Raw genomic sequence first — 16,446 nt, 5'->3', positions numbered from 1 at the left:
CCCCCCTCCCTGGTTACTAGCCTCCCCCGTTGTTAGGAGCCCGGCCGGAAGTGGCGCGCATGTTCCGCGCCGACGAGAAATTTCTCATGGACTCTCACTGGCTCGCGGCGCCAAAAGAAGATCGAGAGTGGAAGCTGCGCATGCGCGCAATAAGCGCCAGCAACAACCCTCTCTCCCTTTACTCCCTTCTCTGTTAAACTTTCTGACAAGGCAGAGACGGAAGGGGTAGCGGAAGGTTTGAGGCTGATCCGGGAAGAGCCAGGAGAGCCCGTAGACCCTGGGGTGATGGGGGCTTCTTCCTCCGCACTTTTATCCTGAATGAATTGTGGGGATGACAAAGGAAGGGTGGGAGCTGTCCAGAAAAGGCGGACGGAAGGCCAGCGGCTCGACCCGTCAGTTCTGGATGATGTTTCCATCACTTGAAAAGACGTAACACCAGGCATTAAAGGGGCAGGGACGCTACACTGCCAGAGAGGAGGCAAGGCAGCCCCAAGCCGGAAAACTTTTATTTGCTGTACACTAAGAGGTCATCTCATGCTTTCACACCAGTCCACCGCCTGTGCTCCTGTGACTGCTTAGGCTCAGCTCTGGCTCTGCTGCTGTCGCTGCTGATTGTTTTCCTCTTCTTCCCGGCCCTCGGGTGGGGTCAGGGGTGTCTCCTCCAGCCCTGAGGAGGATGCCAGGAGCTCCCCGGAGGACGCTGACAAGCGGAAGACCACCGGGATGCGGGCCAGGGTTGGGTTGGTCTCCTGCAGGCCCTGGATCCACTTGGCCAGCGTGGCCTGGTCATGAGCACCCGCCATGCATATGGCGAAGACAGGGCCTTCCTCCACTGTCAGGAGAGACAGGCCCTCAGTTTGTGCAGTAGGGACTGGAGCAGCCCCCTCAAGCCCACATCCCTTCCAGGCCAAGGATGGGGGCTTTAAGCTCCCTTTGTCCTTTTCTGTGTTTCCAAGCCTTTGCACATGCTCTGCCTAGCCTGCCTGTCCCATGCTTCACCTAGGTGACACCTCCTGGCTCAAGTTTCCACCAGGAAATCCTCCTGACTCCCACCTGAGGCTGAGTTGTGTGCTCCTCCCCAAGAATGTAACTTGTCTGATCCACCGCTGGCCTGAGGGAAGGGACTGGGCCTGTCCTGGTCACGCCCAGTAGCCAGCACAGAGGTGCTCCATAAACGTTTGAAGGAGGATGTTTGAGGGCTGACAGGTCTGGAGCCCCTGAGTGGTGAGTTTTGTGCTTTCGTGGGGCGAGGTGGGGGTGGGTGGGTGGGGTGTGTGTGTGTGTGTGTGTGTGTGTGTGTGTGTGTGTGTGTAACTGGACTAGGTCTCGGCCTGGGCCCCATCCCTCGACTCCAGAGGTGGCACCCCATCCCGTGCAGTGTTCAGAATCCTACCCATCCCAGTTTTTACCTTCATCGATGTTAAACTCGTAGTCATCCCAGCTGCTCCTCCCGTAGGCCAGGTCTAGCTGCATCGGGTAGTAGAGGTTCCACTCCTCTGGAATCTCCTCTACTTCCTAACCCGAGGGTGGGGGTGGGGGCCCGCGGAGGTGCAGGCAGAGGCCCAGGATGTTGCAGCCACCTGCCACCTCTCCCCCGGCCCCTGCCCTCCCATACCCCCACCCGCCTCCCCACCTTTGAGCCAACTCACTCTTACCACCCCCGACTCCCACTTTGGGCCCTCACCCTCTCCTCGGGGGGCAGCAAGTCAGCTCTGAGGATGTGGTAATAGACGCATTTGTCTCGAAGCCACAGGGAGAAGGGACCCTCAACGAAGATCGGGCGGGCTGGGTCGTGGTGGGCCAGGGCGGCCTGCTGATCAGGACTCTGGATTCCTGATGTGGAGACACACATTCCCGGGGTGTCCTGGCTGAGGGGCTATGCCCAGAGGCCCAGGGAGCCCACCCAGCAGGCCTGCTGAGAACCCGGCGCTCGCTCCCTCCCTCCTTCCCTCCGCAGGGCCTTACCTACGATGTGGGGCTCCGTGGGATCCGTGGCATCTGTGGAGTCTTTGGACAAAGGCATCTGCAAGGAAAGTCGGAGTGGAAGCTTGCAGCCCCCACAGCCCCTACGGAGGAGCCCGGGAGAGAGAAATGGGGATTCCAGTGAATTCAGGACCCCTCTTGGGTCTGTCTACTGGGCCTCCAACAATCACTCGAGCCCACCGCCTTCTTGCTTCTATCTAATTGGGTAAGAGCCACTGACCCTGGATATACTCACATGGAGGGAACCCTGGAGCTGGCCCACCTGCGTTAAAATCCCGGCTCTGCCACTATCTGCATGACCTTGGCTAAGTCACCGTGTGCCTCAGTTTCCCCAGTTCAAAATGGGGGCAATAACAGCACTTAGTTGAGATGGTTCTAAAATGCCGAGAACGATGCCTGGTACATGCTAAGTGCTCAGTGCATGTGAAATTTAAAAAAGGAAAAGAATTTCATGCAAACAGAATATGCCAGGAAGGAGACACAAGAAGCAAGTCACAGCATTTGCCTCTGTGGAGGGCAGGGAGGGAAAGAATAGCCTTTTGTAGCTTTCTAATTTTACACTCTGAAATGTGATTTTAAAAACTAAATGAGGGACTTCCTTGGCGGTCCAGTGGTTAAGACTTCACCTTCCAGTGCAGGGGGTGTGGGTCGATACCTGGTTGAGGAGCTAAGATCCCACATGCCTTGCGGCCAAAGAATCAAAACATAAAACAGAAGCAATATTGTAACAAATTTAATAAAGATTAAAAAAAATAATGTTACACATCAAAAAAAAAACCTTTTAAAACAAAAAACAAAAAACTAAATGAGGGAATTCCCTGGTGGTCCAGTGGTTAGGACTCGACACTTTCACTGCTGTGGCCCAGATTCAATCCCTGGTTGGGGAACCAAGATCCTGCAAGTCAAGCAGCATGGCTAAAAAACAAAAACCAAAACTAAATGAAGTGCATTTTTGAAAAAATGCACATACTCTGACCGAAATACCTGTGAGTGGACAACTGTTGGCACACATATCCTCCACCCTTTCAGGTTAAAAAGAATGGACTCCTTTGGGACTTCCCTGGCGGTCCAGTGGTTCAGACTTTGCCTTCCAATGCAGGGGATGTGGGTTTGATCCCTGGTCAGGGAACTAAAATCCCACATGCCTTGCGGCCAAAACACCAAAACATAAAACAGAAGCGATACTGTAAGAAATTCAATAAAGACTTTAAAAATGGTCCACATCAAGAAAAAAAAGTCCAATACTTAATTTTTCTTTTTTTTTTTTTTGCGGTAAGTGGGCCTCTCTCGTTATTTTTAATATTAAAATAACATTTTTTCTAACATTGTATATCTTTTTCTCTCACAGTCAAAATCTTGGCTCCTATTACAAGTAATACACATGCTTATTTGACTTATCCATCAATATACATAAATGATTATGATATTACAGCTGACCATAACGCTAGGGGATTAAGTTCAGGATTCTCAGAATGCAGGCCACTAAGGATGTCAGACAACAGTGACTCAGAATTTTCTTCTCTCACTGGTTATGCTGTCAATTGGATATTTAGCCACATATGTTTGTTTTCAACTTTGGTGGGTTCTCTCCCCTCTTTTTTGATTTTATATATATATATATATATATTTTTTTTTTTTTTTTTTTTTTTTGCGGTACGCAGGCCTCTCACTGTTGTGGCCTCTCCCGTTGCGGAGCATAGGCTCCGGATGCGCAGGCTCAGCGGCCATGGCTCACGGGCCCAGCCGCTCCATGGCACATGGGATCTTCCCAGACCGGGGCACGAACCCATGTCCCCTGCGTTGGCAGGCGGACTCTCAACCACTGCGCCACCAGGGAAGCCCTATATATATTTTTGATAGACTAAACATTTCCATAGTTTAGAAGCCAACCCATATTAAATAGATGTCTCCCTCCCATTCTTTTCTCTCTATCCCTATCTCCTCTGCCCACCCAGAGATGACCATTTTTATCCATATCTGACTTATCTTTGCATTACTTATTTTTTAAATTTTTTTATTTTTTGGGCATGCCGCCTGGCTTGCGTGATCTTAGTTCCCCGACCAGGGATTGAACCCGGGCCCTTGTCAGTGAGAGCTCTAAGTCCTAACCACTGGACCACCAGGGAATTCCCTGCATTATTTATTCTTGTGAAAATAAACAAATAGCTATATGCCTTTTTATTTCTCCTCCCTTCTCACACTTTAGGTGGCTTACTACACCACTGTGCATGCCTCACCCTTTCACTTTTTTCACCAGTCTGATTGAGGTGCCACAGTGAACATGGACAAGTCCCTCTTGATAGATACTTGGATTGTTCCCATTCTAAATCTAGGTGGTGTCAAACAACAGGGTCCTACTGTATAGCACAGGGAACTATATTCAAGATCTTGTAATAAAGTATAATGGAAAAGAATCTGAAAAAATATATATGTAAACATATATATATATAACTGAATCACTTTGCTGTACACCAGAAACTAACACAACATTGTAAATCAACTATACTTCAATAAAGTTTTTTAAAAAATCTAGGTGGTGTAGGTGATCATTTTACCATGTTTTCAACCCTTCTGTATGCACTTTTAATAATGAAACAGGGGAAAAAAGGGATATTTAAATACAAAGGATATATATGCAAAAAAAAAAGTATACATCTGCATGCAAATGCATAGATCTCTTGGGAAGGAGACATGGAAGTGGTCACCTCTGGGGAAGTAGCCTGGGGGCTAAAGGGTCAGGGTAGGAGAGGGGAACTCTTCACTGTGTGTTCTTGTGTACCATTTGGCTTTTTTTTTTTCCCCACTGTGCCGTGTGGGCTTGCAGTATCTTAGTTCCCTGACCAGGGATTGAACCCGTGCAGTTCCCTGTTTGGCTTTTTAATGCATTACTTTTTTTAGGGGGTGTGTGTGTGGTGGCATGCCGCCCGGCTTGTGGAATCTTAGTTCCCTGACCAGGAATGGAACCCAGGCCCTCAGTAGTGAAAGCGCAGAGTCCTAACCACTGGACCACCAGGGAATTCCTTTTAATGCATTACTTTAAAAAACGAAGAAATGAGTTAAAAACTGCACTTCCTCTGCAATATGTTCTCTCACTGGGACACCGCATCACCACTCTCCCAGCCCCTCTGTCCTCTTCGCCTTGCCCCCAATCCAACACCATCCACACGGCCGCCAGGGGGCGCTTTCAAAGGCGCAAATCCTTCCAGAAACTTGACTTGCACCCCAACCCTCCTCTTCTTAAAACCTCCCCGTGGCCCTCTCATTACTAACCCGGTGTCCTACATGCCTCTTCTCTCTCACCCCAACTCCCTGCTCCGGCCAAAGGAAGCCCTTTCAGCATCTCCAGCCACTCCCAGCCACCCTCGAGCCCTGGCCCATGCTGCTCCCTCTGCCTGGAATGCTCTCCTCCCCTCTTCTGTTCTGCCTGCGCCCAGCTCACCCTCACCTCCTCCAGGAAGCCCTCCCTGCTCCCTTTTGGGCTCCCACAGCCCCCAGGATATGGGGAATATTTCATTTAGTCATTCGACAAACAGCTGTGGAACGTCCGCTTTGTGCCAGAACCTGTGCTGGGCCTTGGGAGACACAGGTGAAACTGAGTCACAGGGAACCAGGCTCAGCCAGGGTGGTCAGGAAAGAGGTCCTGACGAAAGGTCGGTGGAACTCAGACCTGAAGGAAGTGCAGTCCCGGAGGAAGGGTGTTCCTGGCAGAGGGAACAGCAAGCACAAAGGCCTCGGGGGGAGCTGCCACAGACTGCTCAAGGAATAGAAAGCCATGCCCGGAATACAGTGAATGTGGGGAGAGGGGCCGAGGTCAGAGGTCAAGCTGTGCCAAGGGCCCTGGACTCTAGCGGAGGTTCTGCCAGCGAATCACGGCCTGTCTCACCACAATCACTTGGGCTTACTGAAGGGGGCCCTGCCACAGAGGCGGCCGAGGATGTGGACAGGGTGGATACCTGATAGACGGTGACCCTGGCACTGAGGTCGGGCTCCATGTGCCGCAGGGCCAATCTGGCCAGGTCCACTGGGTCCTGGGGCAGGTCCCGGGGCACGGGGAAGGGGTTGATATTCTTGAAGCGGGTGAACCACAGCTTCATGCGCACAAACTTGAGCATGGGGTAGCTTTTGCGCCCAAATATCTGAGTGAGCAGGAACTCCGTCTCCTTGTTGGGCATCACCCCTGTGCCAGGCAGATGGAGGCTGAGCCTCAGGGAGGGGGCAGAAGAGGGAAGGGATGTTGGGAGAGAGAGATGAGCAAGAGATGGGGGTGGGCGCGCAGAGGAGGAAGCCAGACAGAGAGACAGAGAGGAGACGAGTCAGAGCCAAGGAGCCATGGAGGGCCCCGAGACCCTGGAGAGGGAGGTGGCCCCCGCCCCTGCCTGAGCTGGCCTGCTGGCCTCACCGTGGTTCTCCATCTGCTCCAGGACAGCGATCCCGCACTCCTGCTGCCGTGGGTAGTGGAGGAAGATGCTGTGGAAGATGTTGCGAGGCCGGAAGACCTCCTTGGGGAAGATGTCAAGCAGCAGGTTGTAGATAGCCAGGTCCCGCTCGACGCCGTACTCCCGCATCTTGCGCAGGGCCAGGTAGATGAAGTCGACGTGGCCCCGCTTGTGCACGTTGTACTGCGTAAAGTTCTGCACCGCCTGCACGAAGCTCGCCTTGTCCCGCACCCCATCTGGCGCCTGCCTAAACAGCTCCTCATGGGGTGCCAGGGCCTTGACCAGCCCCCTCTGGGGTTCGGGTGGGCGTGGGACCAGCGGCGAGTCAGGGTTGTGGGCAGCTGTGCTGCAGTGGAGGCCCCGCGGGGCCTGGGGCGTCACCTGCGGATAGAGAACCACTGCTGGAATGTGGGTCTCCCAGTGCCCCTGGGGGACTGCCGCACTGGCTCTTTGCTGAGAAAGGTGCCAGCAGGCCTCCCTAAGGGCCACTGAAGAAGTGTGCTGCGTGCGTTACAGACCCATGATCAGGCACCATCACAAAGTGTGAGAGAGCAATGGTAACGCCCCGACGGAGGCAATGTTCACCACGATGACAGACACACACCCTCTGACGCAGCAATCCTGCATCTGGTATTTAAATTGGATAGCTCTAAAAGCACCTGCACCAAATGACTTTTGTTCGTCTGCTGCGTCAGTGGAAATGGCCCAAATGTGCATCGGCAAGGAAATAATTTAGCAAATGGCCAAGCACCTGGACAAGGAGCACCTACCGCTGTAAGGCGCACTGAGGAGGTCTTGTGTGACCTGGAGTGAGCTCCAGGGTATACCATTAAATGAAAAAAAAACAAGGTGTGAAACGGTGTGTACAGTAGCTTCCCATTTGTGTAAAAAAAAGAAAACAACAACAGCTTATATATAGTTGGTCCTCATTATTTGCGAATTCCATGTTTGCAAAGTTGCCTACTTGCTAAAATTCATTTATACTCCCAAAGCCAATACTCTTGGCACTTTCTGGCCATTTGCAGACACGTGCAGGGGGGTGGAAAGTTGAGTTGCCCAGCGCCTATATTCCCAGCTGAGATGGAACAAGGCAATGCTTGGCCTTCTTGTATCAGCCCCCATGCTGTCAACAAGTGTCCTTTTATTTTATATTACTTTGTTTTATTTTTTTGTCTGTGCTGCATGTCTTGCAGGAACTAGTTCCCCAACGAGGGATCGAACTTGGGTTCCCGGCGGTGAAAGCACTGAGTCCTAACCGCTCGACCGCCAGGGAATTCCCAACGAGTGTCCTTTTAGAGGTTTATTTATTATTATTTTAAAATTTTTATTTATTTATTTTTGGCTGTGTTGGGTCTTCGTTGCTGTGCGCGGGCTTTCTCTAGTTGTGGTGAGCGGGTGCTACCCTTCGTTGAGGTGCGCCGGCTTCTCATTGCGGTGGCTTCTCTTGTTGCAGAGCACAGGCGCTAGGCATGTGGGCTTCAGTAGTTGTGGCTCACAGGCTCTAGAATGCAGACTCAGTAGTTGTGGCACACGGGCTTAGTTGCTCCGCAGCATGTGGGATCTTCCCAGACCAGGGCTTGAACCCGTGTCCCCTGCGTTGGCAGGTGGATTCTCAACCACTGTGCCACCAGGAAAGTCCCTAGAGGTTTATTTAGTGTATGTTTTCTGCATCTTTTTTGTTGATTTGTGGTTGAAAAGGACCCCTAAGCGTGCCTAGTGTTCCTACGTGCAAGAAGGCCCTGCTGTTCCTTAGAGAAGATACATGTGGTAGGTAAGCTCAGGCATGAGTTATAGTGCTGTTGGCCGTGGGTTCAATGTTAATGAATCAAAAAGCTATATTAAATAGGATGTCTTTAAACAGAAACACACATACAACAATGTTATGACTGATTGGTTGATGAAAATGTTATGACCTGAGGCTCACAGGAACCTTATCCCGTATCTCCCCTGGCGGCAATGGTTTGGTATTCGCTAATTCAGCGTATGCAGTGACTTTCTAGAATGTTACTGTGAATAATGAGAATCGACTGTATGGATACATATTTTTTGCTTTTGTGAAAAACATCTCTGGAAGGAAATACAATAAGCAGGCAACATCTTGTCTCTAGAGAAGGGAGCTAAGCGGTGGCCAGGCAAGAGAGAGAGAGACCCTTGTCACGGTACAGCCTCAGAACTTTTTGAATTTTGAACTATATTGTCTGCTGTAATTACTTATTTAAAAGATAGATTTCAAAAACTGAGTTGAGGGAATTCCCTTGTAATTCAGTGGTTAGGACTCCATGCTTTCAATGCTGAGGGCCTGGGTTCAATCCCAGGTCAGGGAACTAAGATCCCACAAGCCACGTGGCATGGCCAAAAAAAAACAAAAAAAAAATTGAGTTGAAAAAAGAAAATGCAGATTCTGGAGTCAGCAGGAGCCTCAGCGTGACTGTCCTCCACCTGGTGATACCCACAACCCACTCTACTGCTCAGGCCTCTCTCCCCATCTATTATGATGGTACCTCCTTTGGGTCAAGGAGATCTTGTTCCCCAGAGTGGGGAGTGTATGCTGCTGGGAGCAGGTCAGATCCCTCTAGAACAGAAGTTGGCAAACTACAGTCTGTGGGGCAAATCCAGTCAGCTGCCTGCTTTTGTCAATAAAGTTTTATTGGAACACAGCCATATGCCTTCATTATGTCTGGTCTGGGGCTGCTTTGTGCTGCAGTGGCAGAGTTGAGTAGTTGTGACAGAGACCACATGGCCTACAAAGCCAAAAGCATTTACTGTCTTACCCTTTACGAAAAAGTTTGCCAACCCCTGCTCTAGATGGTACCCTAATAGATTTACTTTCATTTAAATTGAATGTTTAAATTAGAATGGTTATACATAAGGCATCTTTTCAAATATATGGCTAATAAGAGCTAACATTTACAGAATTTTTTTTTTTTTTGGCCGGGCTGTGTGGCTTGAGGGATCTCAGTTCCCCGACCAGGGATCGAACCTGGGCCCCCTGCAGTGGGAGCACAGAGTCCTAACCACTGGACCACCAGGGAAGTCCCTTATGGAATATTCTTATGTTCCAGGCATTGTTGAGCACTTTCTGAGAGTGAGGCTCATTTACTCTTCTCAACTGTCCATTGAAGGAGTGCCTCTTCATGTACCCATTTTACAGATGAGGAAACTGAGGCCCTGGGAGATGAAACAAGATGGCTGGAGCCACACAGCAGCAAAGCAGCACAGCTGAGATTGAAGCCCTCTGTTCTGCTGCACCCAATAGCCATCCCAGTATCCTGCTTAGGTAAGGAGATGTTTTTTTTTAAAAAAGGCATTCATTTAAAGTGGCGCAGTGGTAAAGAATCCGCCTCCCAGGGCTTCCCTGGTGGCGCAGTGGTTGAGAATCTGCCTGCTAATGCAGGGGACACGGGTTCGAGGCTGGGTCTGGGAAGATCCCACATGCCGTGGATCAACTAGGCCTGTGAGCCACAACTACTGAGCCTGCGCGTCTGGAGCCTGTGCTCCGCAACAAGAGAGGCCGTGATAGTGAGAGGCCCGCACACCGCGATGAAGAGTAGCCCCCGCTTGCTACAACTAGAGAAAGCCCTTGGGCAGAAAGGAAGACCCAACACAGCCAAAAATAAAAATAAATAAATTTAAAAATAAATAAATACTCCTGTTCTCTATTTAAAAAAAAAAAAAAAAAAAGAATTCGCCTGCCAATGCAGGGGACACGGGTTCGAGCCCTGGTCCGGGAAGATCCCACATGCCACAGAGCAACTAAGCCCGTGTGACACAACTACTGAGCCTGTGTGCCACAACTACTGAAGCCCACGCACCTAGAGCTAGTGCTCCGCAACAGAGAAGCCACCGCAATGAGAAGCTTGTGCACCGCAATGAAGAGTAGCCCCCACTTGCTGCAACTAGAGAAAGCCTGTGCGCAGCAACGAAGACCCAACGCAGCCAAAAATAAATAAATAAATTTATATTTTAAAAAAATAAACAAAGTGAAAGTGTAGGAAACTAATACTACAGGTGGTATGTGCATAGGGCAGAAAGCAGAAAAGAAGCTCTAGAATGCTCCAAAGAAGGGGAGATACCACAAATGAGATAATGCAAATGAAATGCATAGCACAGGGCCTGGCCCAGAGGAAGTGCTCAGTAAGGGAGCTATTAATATTGTCACCATCATCACCATCCTTGTTATAATTTATGGCCGTTGATCAGCCTGGTCACTTAGGGTAAGGGAACGAAATTCAATTCACATCTTTACAAGTGAATACAGGAGTCACCCAGAGTCACCACCCAAATCTACTTAGCTCAGACCTTCTTGATTTCAAATTCAAGCCCCTCACTCGTGGGCGCACCAACACTTCTTAAAATGAGAAGAGACATTCAACTGGCCCTCAGAGCAGACAGGCCAGCCCAGACCCCCCCACCCCCACCCCCGCCACCCCGAGCTGGCTTCACTGGGAGGGCTTGTGAGCGAATCCCAGGCCTGCCTGCCTCTCTCCACCCCATGACTGGCAGTTACCTGAGAGAAGGGGGCTCCGGTGAGGGCAGTGCTGCAGATACCTCCCCAGCCCCGAGAGAGGCCCCGGGCCAGCAGGATGGCTTGGGCCCAGCTCATGCCTTTGCCTGTCGGACAACCACCTAGAAAGAGAGAAGAAAGAGCATCAGCCTGGTACCCCACCCGCTAAAGGCAATGAGACCCCTCTCTTGGGCAGAGGTCACGTCCCAGACTGCATGCACAAGATGGAGCAGAAGTGACTGTTACAATCAAAGGTCCCTGTTCTTCTGGGCCAAACCCTTCACTATCTTGAGGAATTTGCTCCTGCATTCGTCCCCCTCCCTACCAGATCATTCTGTTTTGTTTAACAGCTTTATTTGTGTACCATACAGTTGAACCTAAGTATAAAATCCAATGTGTTTTCAGTAGTTGACCCTTGAACAACACTGCTTTGAACTGCATGGGTCCACTTACACGCTGATTTTTTTTTCAGTAAATACGTACTACAGTACTACACGACCTGTGGTTGGTTGAATCTTAGGATGTGGAACCGTGGATATGAAGGGCGGACTATAAAGTTGTATTTGGATTTTTAACTGTGAGGAGGGTCGGCACCCCTAACCCCTACATTGTTCAAGGGTCAACTGTATATTCACAGAATTGTGCAACCATCACTAAATCTAATTTTAGAACACTTTTGTCACACCCCCCCAAAAAAACCCCACCTATACCCATTAGCAGTCCCTCTATTTCCCCTCACCCTCAACCCTAGGCAACCCCTAATCTAGTGTCTATAAATTTGCCTACTCTGGGAATTTCATATAAATGGAATCATATAATATGGGCTCTTTTGTGACTGCCTTCTTTCACTTAACATGTTTTCAAGGTTTATCCATGTTGTAATATGTATCAGACTTCATTCCTTTTAATTGCCCAAATTTTTTCATTATATGGATTTAACCATATTTTATTTACCCATTCCATTGATGAACACTTGCAGTTCTTCCCACTTTTTGACTATATGACTATTGCTGCTATGAACACTTGTGTAGCTTTTGTATGAACACGTTTACACTTCCCTTGGGTATATACTTAGAAATCAAATTGCTGGGACATATAGTAACTCTATGTCTAATCATTTGAGAAACTGCCAAAGTGTTTTCCAAAGTGGCTGCACAACTTTACATCCCCACCAGCAATGTATAAGAGTTCCAATTTCTCTGCATTCTTGCCAATACTTGCTGTTGTCTTTCTTTTTGATTACAGACATCCTAATGGGTGTGAAGTGGTATCTCATTGTGGTTCCAATTTGCATTTCCCTAAAAGGTAATGATGATGAGCATCTTTTCATGGGTTTATTGGCCATTGTGTATCTTCTTCAGAGAAATGTCTATTTAGATCCTTTGTCCATTTAAAAATTAGGTTATTTATCTTTTTATTATTGAGTTGTTTATATATTCTGCATACTTCAAGCTTATGATTTACAAATACTTTCTCCCATTCTTTGAATTGTCTTTCACTTTCCTGATGTTATTGTTTGCAGCACAAATGTTTAATTCCAATGAAATCCAATTTCTGTTTTACTTTTGTAGCTTTGCTTTCGATTTTTTTTTTTTTTTATGTTTTATCTAAAAAACCATTGCCTGGCCCAAGGTCATGAAGATTTACTCCTATGTTTTCTTCTAGAAGTTTTGTTTGTTTGTTTTGGCCACACCTTGTGGCTTGTGGGGATCTTAGTTGCCCCACCAGGGATGGAATCCATGCCCCCTGCAGTGGAAGCTCAGAGTCCTAACCACTGGACCACCAGGGAATTCCCCTCTGATCCATTTTGAATTAATCTTTGTGAATGGTGTGAGGAAGGGGTTCATTTCATGTAGATATCCAGTTGTCCTAGTACTATTTGTTGAAGAGACTATTTTTTCTCATTGTCACTCTTGTTGAAAATCAATTGACCATAAATGTAAGAGTTTACTTTTGGGCTCTCAATTTAATTCTGTTGATCTATATGTTGAGCCTTATGCCAATACCACACTGTTGTGATTATTGTAGCTTGTAGGTTCTGAAATTGGGAAGTGTTAAGTCCTCCTATTTTGTTCTTCTTTTACAATAATATTTGGCTATTCTAGATCCCTCACTATTACATATAAATTTTAGAATCAGCTGTCAATTTCTGGAAAAAATCCAGCTGGGATTCTGGTAGGGATTGTGTTGAATCTGTAGAACAGTTTGGGAAATACTGGTATCTTAATAATATTATCTTCTGATCCATGAACATGGGATACCTCTCCATTAATTTAGATCTTCTTTAATTTCTCTCAACGATGTTTTACAATTTACCGTGTAGAAGTCCTTTACTTCTTTTGTTAAATTTATTTGTATCTTATTCTTTATGAAGCTACTGTATAATTTCATTTTCACATTGTTCATTGCTAGCGTACAGAAACACAATTTATTTTTATGTGTTGATCTTGTATCTTGCAACCCTGCTGAACTTGCATTAGTCCTAATAGTTTTTTTTTAAAAATTGGATTCCCTGAGATTTTCTACATACAAGATCATGTCATCTGCAAACATAGACAGTTTTACCTCTTCCTGACTAATCTGGATGCCTTTTATTTCTTTTTTTTGCCCAAGTGTCCTTGCTGGACCTCCAGTACAGTGTTGAATAGAAGTGGCCAGGGTGCACATCCTTGTCTTGTTCCTGATCTTAGAGGGGAAAGCATCCAGTCTTTCATCATTAAATACGATGTCAGCTGTGGGTTCTTCACAGATGACCTATCAGGTTGAGGAAATTCCTTTCCATTGCTAGATGCTGAGTATTTTTATAAGAAAGGGCATCAGATTTTGTCAAATGCTTTTTTTTTTGCTTCTACCAAACTAATCATGTGTTTTTTGTCCTTTAGTCTATTAATATGGTATATTACATTAACTGATTTTCAAATGTTAAACTCATATTGCATTCCTCGGGCAAATTCCACTTGGTCATGGTGTATAATTCTTTTTATATGTTGCTAAAATTGGTTTGCTAACATTTTGTTGAGGATTTTTGTATCCATGTTCATAAGAGATATTGGTCTGTAGTTTTCGTTTCTTGTCGTGTCTGTTTGGTTTAGTTTCAGGGTAATGCTGGCCTCATAAAATGAGTTGGGAAGTATTGGGATCACTTTTATCACTGTTTAAACTTTCTCTAGCATCTTCTTCCGCCTCTGCTCCACATCTCTGCTCCATTTATAGCACAGCTTCTCCCAAGAGATGTCTGCACGCTGTGTTCCCTCCTCACTCTCTCCAACTTGGCTGCTGCCCCAACCACTCCACTGACACCACTCCTGTAAAGACCCCTTGTGTCTTCTACATTTAACAAAGCCAGTGAGCCATTTCTTTGGCTCATTTTGCTCAATTTCTCAGAAGGATGTGGCATAGGTGAGGTCCTCCTCCCACCTTGACACTCTTGATTTTCTTCCTAGTACCCAGGTCTATTTCTCAACCATTCAGTAAGACCTGCTTCCTTCTCTAAAGTTTGCAATGTTTACAAACTTGAATTTGCAGATGAATCACCAAAGATCTTGTTAAAATGCAGATTCTGATTCAGTGGGTCTGGGGTGGAGCCAAAGACCATACCTCTAACAAACTTCCAAGTGATGCTGATGCTGCTAGTCTGGAGACCACATTTTGAGTAATAAGGCTGCAAAGAGTCCCACGTTCTGAATTTATCTGTCTGCTACTCTAAGGCATCATTCAGCTTCCAAGAGAGGTTCCTCTCCTCTCTGTATTCCTGTAGGCAGCTCTAATGGTTCTTAAACTTTGTTCATATTAGAATAATCTAGGGAGCTTTAAAAATCCCCTTGTCCAGGCCATACCCCAGATATACTGAATCCAAATATCTAGAGGCATGGCCCAGGTATCAGCATTTTAAAGCACTCAAATGACTGTAACATGCAGCTGAGATTAAGACTTTAATCTAAACCTTTGCTATTCAAAGTGTGTCCCAGGGACCAGCTGCATTGGTTATTATCATCTGGGAGCTTATTAGAAATGCAAAATCTCAGCCCTAACCCAGACCTGCTGAATCAGAATCTGCATTTTAACAAAAGTCCAGGTTTCTCCTCTGTGTGCTAAAGTCTGAGAAATGATGATATATGCCATGAGCTCCAGCCTCCATACCTAACTGCCACTTTGGTGTATTCCCCAGCCATCTCAAACTTATGTTGTTCCAAATTATATCCCTGCTGAAACTTGTTCTTCCTCATTCTAGCCAATGACATCACCATTCCCAGTCATTCAGACCACAAACCTGGGAATTCTGAGTCCACTGTGTCCCTCACTCCCCCATCCAATCCATCAGCTACTCCTGTTGACTGCTTCCAAATCCACCTCAGATGCATCTATTTCTCTCCATCTGCAGGCCACCACTCCAGTCCATGACCTCTTTCCACCTACCCAGCCTCACACTTCTTTCCTTACCTGCCTCCACTCAGTTCTCCCCCCAGTGGTCAGAGGGAGCTTTTTAAATGTAAAGTAAATTCAGTGTTCTCTGCCTAAAATCACTAATGTTATATCACACAAGATAAAATCAGGCAGGGTCCGCCCCTCCAAACTCAACTCTTAGTACTGGCAGCTCCAGCTACACCGTTTCTTAAACAAGCTGACTTTATTCTAGCCTCAGAGCCTTTGAACTTGCTTCTCTTTCTGTAAATTTCTCGCACCCCCCCCCCCCCCCCGCCACACCCGCTCCCATCAGTCCAGAGCTGTCTCTGGTCATTCAGGTCTATAGTCAAATAAGAAGCCTTCCCTGACCAACGCCCCACTCCCAATCTAAAGTCCCGTCACCCTGATGAATGTATTTTTAGCAATTATTAGCATCTTAAATCACATGTTTCATTTACTTCTGATTTGTTCAATGTCTGGCTTCCCGGGGAGATTTCCCGGGGAGCTCGGGGATTTTTGTGTGCCTTATTGCTGCGTCTCCAGGACCTGGGACAGTGCCTGGTATATGGTGGGTACCCAGCAAATATCAGTTAATGGGAAGAGCTAAATTTCTACAAAACTTCTAAAAATCTTAATCCCTAGGCAGGGTGTACCTACAACAGCTGAGGCTGGCTGCCAGGATTTTGAGTCCCTTCGGAGAAAGGGACAGACGCGGGATCCAATTCCAGCCTAGCTGATGACTTGCGGCGTGACCTTGGAAGAAGGCTTTAACCTCTCTGAACCTCAACAGTCTCATCTGCAAAATTAGAGATTAGGGATGTGGGGAGGCGGGTACAGAGAGGGCGGCTTTTTCCAGCACATCCCCGCCCCGTACCCGGAAAGGTCACGGTGCCCTGGCCCTGCAGCCGCGGCCCTCCGGGGCCACCCTTCCGCAGTGCCAGCACAGAACTGGCCGCCCCGGGGCCCAGATATTCGCGCTTGCCTCCCCATGCGCGACCTACCTACTCACGCGGCCGGCCGCGGAATCCCTGCCGGTTCTACCTTACCGCTGGGCGCCGCCATGTTGCACTATCCGGGTCACGGGCCGCCAAGGCTACAGCAAATCAAGAACACCGGTTT

At 47.7% G+C, this 16,446-nt stretch overlaps 1 protein-coding gene, 1 long non-coding RNA gene and 1 other non-coding gene across 5 annotated transcripts; 1 reads left to right on the top strand and 2 right to left on the bottom strand.

Annotated features, from left to right (window-relative positions):
- The first annotated feature begins 45 nt into the window (after positions 1-45).
- Positions 46-8,307, top strand: LOC115865230 (uncharacterized). Its single transcript, XR_004044286.2, has 3 exons — positions 46-1,224; positions 1,958-2,188; positions 6,405-8,307. It is a non-coding gene; the product is annotated as an uncharacterized lncRNA (long non-coding RNA).
- ECSIT (ECSIT signaling integrator) lies at positions 466-16,446 on the bottom strand. Of its 3 annotated transcripts, none has more exons than XM_030879811.2 (8): positions 16,329-16,446; positions 10,927-11,045; positions 6,383-6,800; positions 5,937-6,160; positions 1,966-2,023; positions 1,685-1,833; positions 1,410-1,515; positions 466-832 (listed from the first exon to the last, which is right to left on the bottom strand). In XM_030879811.2, the coding sequence occupies exons 2-8, from the start codon at positions 11,020-11,022 to the stop codon at positions 582-584; spliced, it is 1,302 nt and encodes a 433-aa protein (XP_030735671.1). In that variant the 5' UTR covers positions 11,023-11,045; positions 16,329-16,446; the 3' UTR covers positions 466-581. The 3 variants fall into 3 exon arrangements, with proteins under 3 accessions (XP_030735671.1, XP_060153052.1, XP_060153053.1); XM_060297069.1 differs by having other exon boundaries at positions 1,410-1,467; XM_060297070.1 differs by lacking the exons at positions 5,937-6,160; positions 6,383-6,800.
- TRNAG-CCC (transfer RNA glycine (anticodon CCC)) lies at positions 9,379-9,451 on the bottom strand. The gene has a single exon. It is a non-coding gene; the product is annotated as a tRNA-Gly (tRNA).

The sequence above is a fragment of the Globicephala melas genome, chromosome 3 (genome assembly GCF_963455315.2).
Source record: "Globicephala melas chromosome 3, mGloMel1.2, whole genome shotgun sequence".
NCBI lineage: Eukaryota > Metazoa > Chordata > Mammalia > Artiodactyla > Delphinidae > Globicephala > Globicephala melas.
The sequence above is the reverse complement of the archived record's forward strand: the minus strand, read 5'-3'. Positions and strand labels throughout refer to the sequence as shown.

Coding starts and splice junctions, on each gene's coding strand:
- ECSIT (XM_030879811.2), bottom strand. CDS start 11,022: ATGAGCTGGGCCCAAGCCATCCTGCTGGCCCGGGGCCTCTCTCGGGGC. Junction 1,834..1,965: donor CACGGAGCCCCACATCGTAG/GTAAGGCCCTGC, acceptor TCTCCACATCAG/GAATCCAGAGTCCTGATCAG. Junction 1,516..1,684: donor TGCTGCCCCCCGAGGAGAGG/GTGAGGGCCCAA, acceptor CCCTCGGGTTAG/GAAGTAGAGGAGATTCCAGA.